General features: G+C 39.5%; 1 protein-coding gene across 1 annotated transcript in view; it reads right to left on the bottom strand.

Moving 5' to 3' along the window:
• Positions 1 to 1,768: 1,768 nt before the first annotated feature.
• The window catches only part of RNF130 (ring finger protein 130), a 47,217-nt gene continuing 36,341 nt past the window's right edge, over positions 1,769 to 12,644 (bottom strand). The window contains exon 8 of the mRNA XM_083592005.1: positions 1,769 to 11,227. Coding sequence (XP_083448131.1) covers positions 11,118 to 11,227 — 110 coding nt within the window. The 3' untranslated portion in view covers positions 1,769 to 11,117. The remainder of the gene's footprint in view (positions 11,228 to 12,644) is intronic.

Genomic DNA, 12,644 nt, shown 5'->3' with positions numbered 1-12,644 from the left:
ACTAACCACATGGCTGGCTTGAGAACTGGAAACCACCAGGTTTCACTTAGCAATGAAGACAGGACTGAAATGAAAGTTGATTCCATCCAATGACCTGTCTGTGACTGTGACCATCTTTGATGTGCCAGCAGCCCTCCCACCACTGCATAAATAAATAAATATTATATAGGAAGCACTCATTGAACAGGACGGTACCTTTTCCCTCACCACCACTGCTGCTCTGACAGCAAGAAGCTGTTGTTGCAATCATCCCCATCAGTAGCATGGGCAGCTAAATAATAATAAATAGTAATAATAAAAGGGCTAGCATGGTTTGTGCTGAATTAGAGTCAATGTCTGATGCCATATGAGAAGCAATTCCCTGCTGAACGACTGAGGCGACAGATTCTTTTACCACATTACATGTTTTAGAGCACTGCAATATCTATTAATAAGTTCTCATTCTTCTGAATGTAGTGGCACCTACACAGTTACTTCTCCACAACATTCCTGAGCTGCAACAACCCATTTTGTTTTAGTGCTTATTACAATTCTTGAAGCACAAAGGATTGCTCACCTTGTTGTTTTTCTGAAGCTACCGGTAACTTACAGAAGGCATGGATAAATCTTCTGAAATGCCTAGTGTTCACTTAAATGTCTCTCTGCCAGAATGACTGCATTTGTCAGGGCAATTCACAAAACAAAGCAGATGATGGATTAAACAACTCCCTTGGGATGCACTAAACTAAAGCTATTCACTATCCCTGATAAAATAGGAGAAAACATTTAAATTATATTCTATGTTGCATATTGGCAAAAGCCACAAATCTTGGGCTTAATATGCAGTCCTGTTCCTATCTCTAGCTATGCAGTACCAGAATTGGTCTCTTTCTGCCCTCTGCCCTTTTCCTGAATAAATATTAGCTGCCATTTGTTTTAAGCTTACTGAGACAATGACTGCATGACATAGATGCACTGGTTCCAATTTGCTTCTGAACTCAATTCAAAGTGTTGGTGATTCCCGTTAAAGTCCTAAACTGCTTAGGTATGATACCTTAGGTCAGAGGTTCCCAACTCACCCCACCCACCATAGAACACTTAAAATGTTGCTAAATAGGGTCTTAGCGGACCATTTAATAATACTATTGTAACAATTGTAATGCAGTGTGCTAGATGTGCTAAATTTCATTGTTCTTTTATTTTTATTTTAGTGTATTACCATTTTAATTCCATAGAATTAAGATATTTACAATAAATATAAATATTAAAATCAAATTAATGGCTGTGCCATCTCCAGTCTTCAGCCACAAATCCACAGACATGCCTGAATGAGGCTCATAGACCACTAGTGGTCTATAGACAAGAGTTAGACCTTAAGATTCAGGGATTGCTCCTTCTTCCTATATTATCTTGCCTTACTATTCTTCTTAACTGCCTGCTGTAAAATTGCTGAACACCATAGAACACAAAATTGACTATGTGAAAGTACAGTTTGTGAAGTATCATGAGATGAGAATCAGGCAGATGAGTTTATTTTTAATTTGTCCACTGGTTCCTTATCTGCCATGTGGTCACATGATATCTAAGTATAACAGGAAATAGAATGCACAAAGAGCCATCTGAGATACCTAGAAGATAATTTTCTGTGTGCCGAAGATTTCATCCATTTTCTTGAAGCACTGGAGAACAGGTATCTCAGATTGTCTCAGCAGTTGTGCACTGGGATTTTGCCAGGCAGTGAAATTCTCACATATACAGAGCAATGGAACACCATTAAGCAGGCATAGGCTGTTTTTAAATAGCTTTTTATTGAAATGTATTACATTAGCAAATCCTAACTTAAAGGTATACACTATTAACATATCAGCATATACCACATAGCTACAATATAGTAGTATACTTACATCAAAATATGTAGACTAAGAATTTTTGTGGCTGCCAAGCTACAGCTTATCACACAGATTTTAAAGTTTAGATTGTCAAGAGGGTGGCATACTGCCTGCACATGCCTAGATTAGAAACAAGGCAAATAATCCTTTTCACTTTGCCAGACCTCTAGTAGCTTGTTTGTATTTTTCGGCTCTCTGTTGTTCATACTGGTATAATTCACAATATGGCAATGAGGAATTCAAATACATAGGCCCTGCCATTGTATTTTACATACACGCTGTTTGATAGTTTAATCACTTTCACTCATCACATTGCAAAAGACCTGCTAAAAGTTATTCTCACTGCATTTTGTGCATAGTTAATCTTGGCCTGTACCTGGGGATCCTGAGCAGACACATGAGCCTTACGTACAGAGTTATCCACTTAAATTTTCTATCTGGGCTAACAGTCTGGATTCAAGACTGCTGGTTGTAAGTTACATGAGCTCAAATCATGATTAAGCACATCCACTGAACTGTGTGCTGATACAAATGCAAACTGTTGGTTCAGCATAACTAAATATCCATACAAATAGTTTCTATGGATAACCACAAACCTAAGGATTCCATGCATAGCCCTTAAGTGGCACAAAAAGGGCATCTAGCAGATATCCATTTATTTTGCTGCTAAGTTGACCAAACAACTGGGATACCGCTAGCTTTGTGCACTTCAGAAAAAGTTATTTTCTCCCAACATATAAGGCTTAGTGCAGCAATTTTAATCACCAGAGTGAGCAATGTGCAGATGTAGAGAAGAGAGGAAAGCAGGTCAAATGTTTAATTCTGGTGGCAGCATTTCCTCTTAAACCCACAAGTGTTGATTTCCAAATATCCACAGATTTTCTCCTCCCCCTCTTTTTCTTGGCTGGGCTCCTGTGGTTTCAGTTGCTGCATGACAAGAAGGAACTTAGCAACTGCAGCTCCCGCCCCTCCCCCAAATGACTGCATCTTTATGCCAAGAAAAGTTGTACAAGTTGCATTTTAGCCTGGCATGCAGCTGTGAAAGGCACAGGAACTCTTTCAGAAAAAGCTGGCAAAGCCTTCATATACAGCAGAGGTGGTGTACCTACCCCTGACCATTAGCCATACTGTCTGAGACTGATGGGAGCTGGATTCCAACAATATTTGGAGAGTCACAGATTAGCCATCCTTGATATACAGTGTGTGGATAAAGCCCAGGTATGAGGGTTATTCATCATGCTCCTGTTAATTATAACCACCACCATCATATCTAAGACAGCACAGCCTAACTACCACATAGCAAGTGTCTCTTCTCTTCAATTCCCAGAACTGAAGGAAACTTCACTGACCTTGGAAGTGGGGCAGCCAGAGCCATTCCAAATGATTAGATTATATGCTAGAAAAATGGCAACTCTTCTCCAAGCTACAGAGCTGAGTGACAGTTATTTGACATGTGCTTTTCGTTAATGCAGATCAACCTCATCAGTGTGTTAACAAATGTGATAGCTGGTGTGTGTTTTTTAGGTTCTTATACCCTCTTACAGGGATTGTCAGAAGTGCTCAAATTACAGGGAGCTCGGAGAGGGCCTGATCCCCTTCACTACTGTTTTTGGGAGAGTGCAGGGGGCCCATGACCTGACTAAAATTGGGCAGTCTCAGGAGCTGAGGCTTGTGGGTTTTATAAAGGACCACTATCTTCTTTCCCCCCATAATTTGAGCAGATCTCAACATAATAAGAACATGGTTTTAGCAATCTAGGTGCTTGATGGAACACAACTTCAATAGCTGGCATTTGCTAAAATCCCATCATTGATATGACTGGCAATTCTAACGGGAGAATCATTGACCCTTTATACTAGCGTAGACATTCTGAACTCATTGGGAGTATGCCAATTTAGTGAGTCAGCAGATCATCCCTTTAAAATGCCATTCCACTGTATTCTATTGTCTGGATACATCAAAAGAAATAACATTTAGGAGAGTTACAAGCATGGCCCATCAAGCATAAGTGAACAAACACTAAATAATAGAAAGAGAGGCAGACAATCAGAGTACAGATACAATAACAGATCACAACGCTTTAGCCAACATGGTCCAGCACCCCAGAGGGCCTGACATCTATAGGGAAAACTGGGAAGATATATAAGCAAACAAGCGAACAAACATGTAAGCATTTACATAGCACCATCCATGCAAGAAGCTTGCCATTCTTAATAAATATTAATGAATGAAGTCTCACACTATTCCTGTGAGGTAGGTATTATTACCATATTATATATGAGGAAACAGAAGCATTGAACATAACTTGCTTGTTTAGTGCTTGGATGGAACTAGATATTTCCTGTTCAAAAACTCACTTGTTTCCCGCCTGGTGCATGTGAATCCCACACCAGATCATCATCTTTTTACTGAACTGATAGGAAAGGGAGCTAAGCCCCTCCTATAGCAAATGCACAGGTGTGCTAATAGCAATACATCATGTACATTCTGCTAATTGTGCCAGTTTCAGAACACAGTAAAATCTGAGTTTACATACTGCTAGTTTACTGCAGGTCAATTTCAACTGATGTCATCCCTCTGCAGTCTAAGCTGAAATATTAGGGAACTTATGCTTTAAATAGTCATGTGATAGAAGGGAACTCAAGAGGTGCAGCTCCCCCCCATCACTGCAGCTGTATACTAGGATAAGCTTTACAAACGGAGCACTGCCAAAAACAGGCTGTGTGGTTCAAGTGGCACTGTTTTGAAGAGAAGCAGCTATCCTTGGTACAACTGCACTACCCATTAGTGCAGTTGTGCTGCTTCAGTACAACTATAATACAGTTTTGACTGCACCAATCAACTGCAATAAATAAATACAATCTAAGAGGGTGTGAAGCCCTTTCCACACATATGGGAGTGACAGGAGGGTAGACAAGCCTTCTAACTGCAAATGTTTTACAGGCGAAGTACAGCTTGAAAAAGGAACAATAAAACCAAACTATTCTCTTGTTAGCTGCTAAGTTTTGTACAGAAAGGATTATGCCTATTTCATTTATCCCAATAGCACCTAGTAGAAGGCCATCCATAATATGCTGATTTCACCAAATAATACGTCAGTTGAAGAAAAGGTTAAAGGGGGAGGGATACAGCATTGTCTGCTTGAAAAGTTGCTATAAATCTGTTTTTTCTTTCCTATGTAGGCCAAACAATAGGACTCAACGAGTTTTCATTGTTTAAACATCAGCTGAATGCCTGGAGAGCTGATTTACCCCCTTCTTCCCCACTAGATGTCACTGTAAACAACTGAACGTCATGGAACCATGATGCAGATGCTTCTTAGTTACTTTGTTTAATCTCTGTAAATTCACATAGGGCACATCAATGCAGTCTTGCTGCGAAAACAGAGTCTTTGTATAGGCCTACATGTTTTAAATATGTTGATATGCCCTCTGGATAGAGATGGACTCATAACTACTGTGAAAAACAGTATTATTGGGTGTGGGAGGGTGTGGCACACAAGTTGGAACATGAATCAGAAAGTGAGCAAGGGAAATTATTGAGTAGGAGGAATAATTAGGAAGCAACAATGAATGGAACAAGTTACTAAGGGAGTCTCTGTCACTGGGCATTTTTAAACAAGGTTAGAGAAATATTTTTAATGGTGGTTTATATGTAAATACACTTATTCAGGAGTAGATAGATTAGATGCCTTATGACCTTCCAACTCTAAAATTGTGCAAAACAAGCCTACCAGCTTCCTTTATCACAACCAATAAAAACACAGATGCCAAGGGAAAGTGGTTTGCCTATGGAAGGAAGAACACTAGCTGTCTAAAGTCCAGGAATGGATAAAAATGCTCATCTTTAAAAGTGGGAAGGCACCAACGTTTACTATCCTTTTCCATGCTCACACACTTTGCTGATTGCATTAGTCAACGATTATTTTTAGTCCAGGCTAGATTGAATACACCCTTCTCTTTCTGGCACAAAGGTGGCAATAGTGGTATAAAACAGACTTTCATTTATTTGTAGGGTGGATATGTCCATGGGTTACTATTCTGCCTAACTAAAGTATTTGCACTCCTAAATCAACATACCATTTGTCCAAAGTTACTGTTTTACCCACATTTTTGCCCTCACTGCAACCGTCTATTTCTATGTGTATGGTTCCTATTCCTATTCACATTTTTAAAAATCGCATTTTCTTAGGGCTGTTAGTCTTCATTGTGCGTGCCTATCTCCTAGGAATTAACAAGTGAAACAGGCTTTTAATATACGCACACCTTTTAAAAATAGTTTGTGGATAATGGTCTTGTTCATATATTAGCCCTCAATCCTGTGAATACACTGGAGAAGAAGGTGCATATCAGCCTGGATAGCTCTGTTGGTTATGTGGTGCTGATAATGCCAAGGTTGCAGGTTTGATCCCCATCTGGGACAGCTGCCTATTCCTGCATTGCAGGGGGTTGGACTAGATGATCCTCAGAGTCCCTTCCAACTCTATGATTCTATGACTTGACATGCCCTATAACTATCCCTCCTCTCCCTCCCACCCCTGCCCCATGAACTTAAGATGAGACAAAGTGTCTCATGCAGAGGCAAGGGGAAATCATGTGAAACTGGCTTGTGAAATCAAGTTGTGAAATTTGGGCCTTTTAGTGAACTGTTCGCTATATGCGATGCGTGGTGTTATGCGGTGGGTGAGAAGAGTACATGTCTGCTCCACAATGCGAAAATGCCTGTTAAGTGTGTGGACCAGACCACAGTCTATCATTGCTACAATTTCCTCCAGTTGCAATAATAAACCCCAGAAAAGTAACAGGAAAAGGAGAGGACATAGCTTCTATCAACTGAGCCACAGTTTACTTGTAATAGTATAGCCTCTACATACCTGTGCAGTTCTTGAACAAAGCGACAGTTAGGGAATTAGATAATAAAAACAATATAAGTCTTAAGTACTACATCTGCTAAAATGCATTATTAACTAGGTAAATTAGTTATACACATATAGGGGAAAAACATTGAGCAAGGATGTGTGCAATTAACTAATCTTTCAAATGAACTGCCTGAAATCTTTGGGAGTGTAATAAATTTAGAAACAGACATGCCCCACCCCCATACCTGCATTACCTGTTTTTGTGTTACCTATAATAAGTAGCAACACCCAGATATTAATAAAATGCATGCTCTCTAGAAAGTTGCAGAGCAGGACCCAATCTCTGTAGTTGGCTAGGGGTACTTGTGCAATGCTGGATGGCAAGGCACATGAAGAATCCCTTTTGGAAGAGCCACTTTCTCACATTTTTTCCTTACATGGGATAAACTCTGAAGAAAAAAAACATGTATAGCACAATTCTTATATTGGGCTAAGTATTTGCTGCACTTTTTAAGTGAGAAGACTGAACAGCCATTTCACATGTAATATAAACATCTTTAAAAACTATGCAAGCTGTTTTTTTGCTTGGAGTGTAGCCAAATATAAGCAGGATGGGAGTTTTAAAACTTGTGTTTATGTACAAGCCGATTTCCCCAGTTGTCTTTTTATTTTAAAAATACTGTTTTTCACAACAGTGTCAATGGCAAAATAGTAGGTTCACAAGACCAAATCCATCTCAACCCCACCCTACCCACCCCAAATTTGGGCTGATTATGTACAAACATTCTAGTCTTGAGAATGAATCAATGTGTGCTCACATCATGGTCTGACCTGTGTTCAGAAATCTTGATTATTATTATTTTTTTTAAAAAAAACCCATCTTGGGCTAAATAAAAGAGTGGATGATACTGTCCAGATAAAATATATGCCCCTGAACGTAAGCCACCATTGTTCTTAAAGGGCAATACATAATACTTAAATTAGAGCTCACCCCCCTACAGCATTCTCTCTCAAGATAGCAAAATATTTTATGTTTGGGAAGATCTATAGGGGAAGGAGGCCCAATCTTGATGACATCTACTTAAGGAATCATTGAAGTTTAAGCAGCACTAGGCTTTTCCAAAGGGTGCTTTCTTATGAATTCTGGGGGCTGGTTTGTTTGCTTTTATTGTTCAGAGGGATACTACAATTTACAGCTCAGACAAAAGCCACATTTGAAAAGCTACAATTGAAGGCTTTTCTTGATTGCTGCCCATTCCCAAGTTATCAGGACACAGAATATGCTCCAGTAGCAACTGTCAAGGTTCTTCATGAGCCAAGACATGTTGAACGGCTGCAGTAGGGTGCAACATTCTGAGTCAGACAGATAACTCAATAGTAACTACAGTTTGTTTAAGGCTTCCATGTTTCCCTTTCATTGCTCTATTTTCTTAGCTTCAGGCACTGCCACCAATGCCTCAGATACCAAAGAGAAATATTAGTGTAGTGGCCAGCTGTAGTTCACTGAATTCTGATTGCCCTGCCTCATGTTCTAGAAACGAGAGAGGGCAGAGCACAGCTCAGTGATAAAACATAGGTTTCGCATGCAGAAGATACCAAACTCATCCATGGTAGCGCCTCTATTTTAAAGCATTTGGGGCATGAGGCCTGGGATTTGGGGCAGCTGGCAGCCAGAACAGGCAATATGATGCTAGAGGAGCCAATGATCTGACTCTATAGCAGCAGCTGTATGTGTTCAAACAATAGATCTCTCCTTGATTTGGAGAGCAAACATTGTTTATATCTAGCAAACAATGCCCTAAATCATAAGTTGCCTTATTCATCTATATAGAATGATTCCAGCTTGAAAATCCATTACGTTAGGAGGAGGAGGAGGAGGAGAAGCCTGGATCTTGCTAAAAACGGTATAAATTTGGTTAAAATAGTGGCCTGAATCTGTTAAAAACATGACTATGATATTACCACTCACCCGTCAAAATGCAAATACAAAGGAATGTAATTACACTTAAATCTCATTGAAATCAACCACCGATTGAACTACATTTTCTCTGGAATGGGCCCGCTGTGCAATTATTGGTATTTTTGCTTCCAATTAGCATTTTCTAAAAGTTTATCCAGTTAATATATTCTATTGCCTTTCAGGCTATGGGCCTACACAGTGACCTTTGAACATTCCATAAAATCCTGCCAAACACCCAGTCTTAAATACTTCAATGTTACGGCTGTAAGAATTCAGTAAAGTTCAGTAACAGTTCAGTTTTAAAATTAACTTCAGCTAGTTAAAATTTTAAAATCAGGTAAACTACTGTGATTTATTACATGTGAATAATTGCAGATGTATAGTTAATAAAAGGGATTGGGCAGGGGCAGAACCTGTTTTAGGCGTTTTTTAATCAAAATTCTAGCTATGCACTAAAAACTCTGCAATACGAGAGCACTTTACATACACTTCTTTCATAAGATGCTTTCTTGCCATCAGAGAAGTGTATGGTATTGGCAGTTTGTAAAAGGAAAAATGAATGCTAGACTTTGTGTGTCCATTTAAATAATATCATTGTAATCATGTAATCAGTATTACTGATCTTCTCCACTAAATCATCTAACTTTCATTCACAATACTTCAAGACTGTGCTTTTAAATAGATTTTGTAAAGAATCTCTCACAGTTCAGTGGAGTACATTAAAACTTACCTGGCACATATAACAAACAAAACGGCTGCCAGTGCTAAGTCCCTAAGCTCTGTATCACCCAGTTAAGAATGATCAGACACACAATATGGCCATCTCAGCAACACAGAAAGGGCATTCCTGCTAACGAAGAAACACTTAGCTTCACAGAGCTAATTTCAAGTCTTTGCATAAAACTTTCAGCATCACATTTCAGGGCAGGAGAGATCTTGTGAAAGCCCGCCTTCTGCAGGAGAAAAACAAGACATTTTTCATCTGTAAGCTGCCTGAATGGAACGAGACACCCACGCAACATTCCTTACCTTTTCTTTTGGTTTTCAATTTCTTCAACAATCAAGATTCATAAGAGCATTAAGTGTCCACACTACAAGCATACCACTTCTATCTCTACAGCAGCTCAGATTTGCAATGGGGGGGGGGGGACGACTATTCTCAATTGTTACATTTTATGCAGCACCCACAGTAGGAAAAGCTACTTTAGATGCACCATCGCATAATTTTGTTCTGAATTGCTATTTTTTGCTTAAGCAACACTGCCAACTACTTAAAAAAAACACCCTATAGTCTTTGTTCTTTTAGCTGTCCATTTTTGCATCAGTTGGAAAGTTTATTTCCTACAGCCACTGTCCCATTCTAGTAAATATGGATTTGCTCCTGGATGTCAAAGTAGCAACTGCATTTCCTCCATACTGGATTCATACTGTTGATGTCCTCTGGAACAGGTGTAGCTTCAGAAAAGTGTTTGTTGCTTTACGATTAGTTATCTCAGGTAAAAATGTATGAAGGATGCTTCCAGTTCTTTCAGTATGTAACACCAACGTAAGTGGCTTTTTAAAAATCAGAGTGAAAAAGTACACACCTTTTAAAAAAACAAGCAATAACCTATTTCTGATTCCTGGGTTCTTCTTAAGAAGTCTTAATCATCTAAAGATCAAATATTGGTTTTATAAATTTCAGCAGCAGCATCAGTCTGAGATTCCTTCAGCAGGAAGGCTGTAAAAATGGCTGTTTTTGTTTGTTTTTTTGCATTCTTTCTAAGCAGCTTTTGTTCATATTTAACTGCAGCAATGAAGTAGGAACCCTCATCCCCCACCCCTGAAAAATCCTGTACGAATATTGCAGGCTGTAATACTGCTGTAACGTTGGCTTGTTCTGCCATCAGCTTGTTAAATGGAAAGCTGGAACATTAATACATTTCTCATAGATCCCTTTGGAATGGGGATGTTCAGTGTAAGATCAAGGTTAGAATGAAGAATAACTGGAGCGCTTTGGGCATGTAGCCTACCACCTCCTCCATCAGGCAACTAAGCTGGCAAACACTGCAACTTTTTTTTTTTTAAAAAAGAAGAGAAATATCATGTGCCTACTCGAGAGAGGTGACTGTTGTACAAAATTAAAACTGAGAGTAGGGCAAAACCTCTAGCATACCAACACCATCCCGCTGGCACTGCTAATGACAACTTGGTCACTCGGCAACCTCCAACAGCCGACTTTGTGCACACACTTCATCCGTTTACAGATGTCATCCTTGAATATTGCCTCAGCTGAGCTTCACCTTTGCAGCCTGGCAGCCAGGCACATGTTCTGGAAAAGGCAGCTCTTCTTCAGACAAAGGACACCCATGGAAGGAGTACACAACAATAGGAATGAGAAACGGAAAAGGAAAGGGGAAAGAGAGCAAAGCAATAAGAATGCAGATCCCCTTCAGGTCTTGTTCTCATCATACATGTCCAAGACAGGTTCAATGGAAGAGAAGTCATTCTCATAAACCAGGCTCCGAGGAGAGAGGGAATTACGGTGAAAGAAGTGGCCACCTAGGAAAGAAGCAACAATAAAAAGAATCCTATTAGGAATGAGGCAGAAAAAACGAAGCGACTCTGCTAACAACAAAGTTTACGCATTTCAATCTACTTTTATACCAAGGTCACAGAAATGCAAAAGAAACATCAGTTTTTTTAAAAAAATTAACCATCGTTATCTGGGCTATGTGAATTATTGGAAAATTAGAAAGACCTCTCTTTTTCCGGTAATAAACCCATTGCATACTTCTGTATGGACATTGTAATACTACAGGTTTAATAAACTCTCGGCTGATGACATGTAGGTGTGATCTTTGAAGGGCAGTATACAAATTAAATAAAATAAAATTCAAGGTAGCCTGTGTATGAAACAGTTGCCAAGAAGGGCCGCAAGGCCTGTGTGCAGAAACGTGTCACTTGTGTTTTGTGCAGCAAGCAGTCAGTGCTGTTACATATTATACACCTGGAAAATAGAACTTCTGCAATATATCCAGATCTCTTTCATAGGTCACAGTATGAACAACTGCAGAGAGAATGCTCCCCGCAACCCTGCATGAAAGAATATTTTGCTCCAACTGCCTGTTACTTGGGACTGCAGAAACACACTTTGCCCCTTCCCCGACACCAGGCAGATGGCCTATGATCATAAGGCAGGCAGTGACAGTCTTATCTTTAAACATACATATAACGCTTAAAAAGTTTAGGTGTTTTCTAAGTGTTAAATATTAATACCATTCTATCCTTTTGCATCTGTTCAATAAACTGGTTACAGATCTGCCTTGTGTCACATTTGCCTATCAAGTTCTCTCTCCATTTGTTTCCTTCAACACAGACTGTCCATTTTTGTTAGGAAATCCTTGACACTTTCCTCTTTTTTATTTGGGTCATTTTACCCACATTGCTCTGTATTCACCAATTCGTTGTAAGCTTCCAAGACATTTCTACCATCCCTCTCATCCAAACTTTTACCTAGTATTTCCCCCATCCACCCAAGGCCCCGCAAAGAAGCTGCTTACATCACTGTAGCAAGATGCTGGAAAAAACAGATTTCTGCTACAGCTAGTTGACTGACAGTCTAAATTGATTTCGATCAGAGGTTTGCTTCTCACTGCTGTGAAAGCAGCAGTATGGGCTAAATTTAAACACAGCCATGGGCTTTTTGACTACAAATTGGTTCAATTTTCCTGATCTCTGTGATGAAGACTATATGCCTACTCTCAGAGTGCACTAAGAAAAAGCTGTCATCAAATCTTGCTGTTACTAGCATGAGGAAGGCAAACACATGTGTTATGTGCTTATTCTGTTGCCTTAAAGCAATCTGAAGCTTGCTTATAACTATAGCCTCTCCCTGCAACTCCAATTGCCGGAAATGGAGCCTAGTAAAGGACATGTTGCCTTGCAGATTGAAGGTTCTCTTGCCTTTTGACTGGGT

Source organism: Podarcis filfolensis, assembly GCF_964270895.1.
Source record: "Podarcis filfolensis genome assembly, chromosome: 2".
Taxonomy (NCBI): domain Eukaryota; kingdom Metazoa; phylum Chordata; class Lepidosauria; order Squamata; family Lacertidae; genus Podarcis; species Podarcis filfolensis.
This window is presented reverse-complemented; position numbering and strand designations above follow the sequence as displayed.